We start from the raw sequence: 4,208 nt of genomic DNA on the forward strand, positions 1-4,208 counted from the left end.
CTGGTCAAGAATAGGGACTTACTTAGAAGCTGTGTGTTCTGGGTCCTGGGACAAAGCAGTTTCTCCCCTATGAAATGTGTGGCCTTCCAGAAAAATGATTGTATAGGTTACTTATAGAATTGAGTGTCCATCTCTTAAAGGCTCCTCACACAATAAGTTCCAGTGAACTATTGGTAAAACAATTATACAAATTTATAATCAGACCAGTATTTCTCTGTTCCCCCCCAAACACACCTCCTGACTGTCTGGTATTAATATTCATCATCGTCCTATTTTCTGAACCCTCAGCTTTGGCTCTCTCCTTGACAGCATACTATGTTTTTAAACTTGGCTTCCTCCCCTGATCTCCCTGTAAGAGTTTTATTGGGTCTGTCCCTCCTATGCCGTCTTCTATACTTCTTTCCTGAAGTTGAGTATTTTCAGTCGTTGTGTTCCTGGTGCCTTGGAATGACTGTTTCCTTGCTGAAGAAGCTAGCTCCTGTTTTGTAGGATATTGAGGGCTATGCCTAGCTTCTCCCCACAAAATGTCAGCAACATTCATCATAAGCCCAGGACTATTTTAATTAAAAAAAAACTTATTAGCCTACAAAGATTTAGGTTTAATTATGAAACTTTCTAACAAAGTCTGTTTCTGTTTCCTCCTCTCCCATCACCCGTTCCTCCCTTGCCCCTGTGACCTCAGCATTTTCCTTAAGTGTCACCCTTTGTTGCTCCTCTCAGCTCTTTCCCCTTTCATGGCCTTGGTCTAGTGTTGTGTCTGCATCCACTCATATTCCTTTTTCTCATACACACAGGCATTAAAAACATCCTCCCATGAGAGAAAACATGTACGTGGTGTCTTTCTGAGTCTGGGGACTCTCACTTATGATATTTTGCAGGTCCATTCATTGCCTTAAAGATTTCACAATTTCAGTCTTTACTCGGAAGTAAAATTCCATGTGTACACAGGCCAGATTTTTATCATCCGTTCTTCCGTCAATGGGCAGCGAGCCTGGCTCCGTTTCCTTGCTCTAGTGAATAGATAAGCAGTAAACACGGATGTACAAGTGTCACTGTGGTTGGCTCTGAACACCTCTGTGCATGGGTCCAGACACAGGACTAGTGAGTTATACGGCAGCTCTGGATTTGAGTTTTGCGGAGTTTGCATCTTGATTTGTAGAGTAGCTTTACTCACTTACATTCCCACCCTCGCCACTCTTCCCGGGAACTTGCCTGATCAGCCCTCATCGACTTTCTTGTTCGTAGCCATTCTGATTAGGTGAAATGGAATCTCACCTAATTTGCATTTCCCTGGTTCTAAACCATTTTTTATTGCCAAAATTGTCTATCAGTATTTTATATTCTCCTTGGAAAGCCACAACATTCATACTTTAAAAAAATGTGTTTCTCTATTTGAATACTTATCTAACTGCAAATTCATTGTCTCTTAATTAAATGCTAGAAATCAAAGAGAACACGGGCTCCTCCCAGTAGGCACGGGGTTCCACTGTGAGATAAATATGCACTCTGCAGTTCATAGGACACATCATTCCTTGTTAGAGACCTTGGCCTTGTCCTCTTCCTGCCCCGGTGCTTCAGCTGAAGTGAGAATTAGCAGACCTGACAAATCTCTAAACTTTTCTTACAGAGTTATGATCTTTTTCTTTTCTGCTCTGGATTTGTGCAGCGTTGGAGCTGAGAGTTACAGCGGAGGAGCATGTACCTGCTACCTGGGGAGGGACAGAGAACAAAGACCGTGAGACACCAGTATGTCTTTAAATAGAAGCTTTATTCTTGGTCAGAGTTAGGGTCAGACACTGCTACTCCTTAGTAAGAGTGGCAATTGAGGGCCCAGGGTATCAGACAGAGAAAAGTCTCCAGGGATGGACTAGACAAGGCTGGCTTTCTGTGGCCTGTGGGAGTCTTGTTTCCTCCAAACTCTTTTGTCTCAGTCCCAGGATCCAGGCTAGCAGCAACCCCCAGAGCTGTGGCCACAGCCTGAGCCCCCAGACTGCTGACCACTGCCACGGTCACAGGAACTGCCACGGTCACAGGAACTGGAGCTCCTGCGCCTGCATCTGTGGGACCTGCGCCTGTGGTGGCTCAGGAAGCAGCCTCCCTCAGAGCTGGGGACACTGCAGCCCCCAGAGCTTGTAGCACAGCAGGAGGAGGCTGCAGGCAGACACTGTGCTGTGCTCTTTGGGGGGCACTTGGGGGAGGGGCACTTGGGAGGAGGCTGGCACTGCTTCTGGTTCTGCTGGTAGGACATCTTGGCAAGAGTCAACCTGGTAAGCAAAGCAAACAATCATCAGTAATGTACAACCCAGTGTCTCCTTATCTCTGGAATTGTCTTCTTTCTGGGCCAAGAAATGCAGGAAGGTGGGAAAGCTGATGTGCATGGAATTCATTGGATCACGCCAGCTGCCTCCCACTCTGTTCTCTACCCAGACACTAGAAGCACAGGCCAAGTCTGTGTGTGAATCTGCCATTTTCTGTCTTTGAAGAGTACCCAGCAGATGTACCTGCTAGGGAAAACTAAGCGGGAGTAGGAAGCAATGCGAACTACTGAATGGAAGGAGGTGAAGTGTGGGGGTGGATGCTGAGCTCCTGGGTGTGGCCTTTTGTAGGTTGCAGAATTCTTGTCATTCCTCGCCCCCCGCCCCCCATGATTCTACCGTTTTGAATAATCACCTGCTACAAACTCATTGTTTTTTAAATTGAATACCAGAAACTGCTGATCTTCCCCACTGCACCTCGTGGCTGGGTTTTTATGGAAGACCTTATACCTCTTCTCTTTTCCTCTGAAATCATAGTGTTCCCTCCCAACTTCTCATGCCAGAGCCCACCCTTGCTGGATACTCACTCGATGAAGAAGATGCAGGAGAAGTCTGTGTCTGAGGATGCTGTGGCAGAGGAGCCCACGGCCAGGGCTCTTTTATCCTGTGTAGTTGGTGATGTCACCTGGGTATGCCCTTGCTTTCACAACCAGAGGAGGTGTTACCTGAACGCATGTCCAGCATTTTTTTTTTTTGTAACTTCCATAAAGTCTAGCTAAGGATTGAACCAGGAAGAAGGAAGCTTGTCCATAGGCCTCCCTCTGAGGTCTCCTGGAAACTGATCCCCGTTCCTTCTACCCTCCCTTCCTTCTTTCTACTTCCTTTTCTGTTTCCCTCTTTTGGGTCACATGCCTTGGAGTATTGCTTCCCTTGTCATGATTGTGAATGAATTCTTTACCTGCACACACACAATATCTTCCAAGAACAAATCTTAAGTGATAAAATATTGTAATGTCCAAAGACCCCATGCTGCCCCATAGACATGGGCAGATGTAATTCACTGCTGTCCTCTGAGCTCCAGCAGTGGAGTGCCTGGGAAGTGATGGGGGACTGTGTGGGACTTCGTTTGGGGACAGTCCTTGAATGACCTCATGGCTTCTAACAGTAGCATGGACTTACTGAGCACAGAGGGATGGAAGCAAGCTGCTAACTTTTAATAGATAAATAATTGTAACACAAAGATGGAGATGTTGTTAGTAAACTCATGTGGGCTGAAATCTGACTGAATTATTGTATTATCATGCTATGCGCATAGAAAAACATAATTTTGGCTATAGCTAATGGCTTTAATAATTCACATACAGCTTAAATACTTTGGTTATTAAAATATCAAATCATGTATTTGCATTTTCTTACAGAGAAAAATATTTGTGGCTTTGGACTAACCTGTAAAATGCAGGTGATGAGCAGTATACACAGTTAATTTTATCTTAAAATTAATTCTTTTGTAAATAAAATATACAGTAAAGTATCTCAATATGTATGCCCATTAAACCTATATGATAATTTAGACTATTACATTTTTCTCTCTTTGTTCTGAAATTAATTGATGCTAGTGCATTGTTTCCATTCTGGGTCAAGAGATGCAGGAAGGAGGGAAAGCTGATGTGGATGGACCCCATTGGATCATTCCTGGTGACTCTCTTCTCTACTCAAGCAGGCACTAGAGGCACAGGATGAGTCTGTGTGCAACTCAGCTTTTTCTATATTTGGAGAACACGCAGCAGATGAACCTGTTTGGGAAAAGCAATCTGGAGTACAGGTGTTCCTAGTTGTTTATGGCCTTTTGTGGACAGGACTTTCAAAGACTCTTAGGAACTTAGCCCCGGATGGACAAAGTGGAGGAGGTAGCAAGGGGAGGAATTTGCCTGCATTACTTTGTCTTCAGAAAGA

The 4,208-nt window shown here is 44.7% G+C and overlaps 1 protein-coding gene across 1 annotated transcript; it reads right to left on the reverse strand.

The window, feature by feature from the left end:
- Positions 1-1,945: 1,945 nt before the first annotated feature.
- Positions 1,946-2,248, reverse strand: LOC142853932 (late cornified envelope protein 3D-like). Its single transcript, XM_075979083.1, has one exon. It carries the CDS (start codon positions 2,246-2,248, stop codon positions 1,946-1,948), a length of 303 nt encoding a protein of 100 aa, XP_075835198.1.
- Positions 2,249-4,208: the final 1,960 nt, after the last annotated feature.

Source organism: Microtus pennsylvanicus, chromosome 7 (genome assembly GCF_037038515.1).
Source record: "Microtus pennsylvanicus isolate mMicPen1 chromosome 7, mMicPen1.hap1, whole genome shotgun sequence".
NCBI classification, from domain to species: Eukaryota; Metazoa; Chordata; class Mammalia; order Rodentia; family Cricetidae; genus Microtus; species Microtus pennsylvanicus.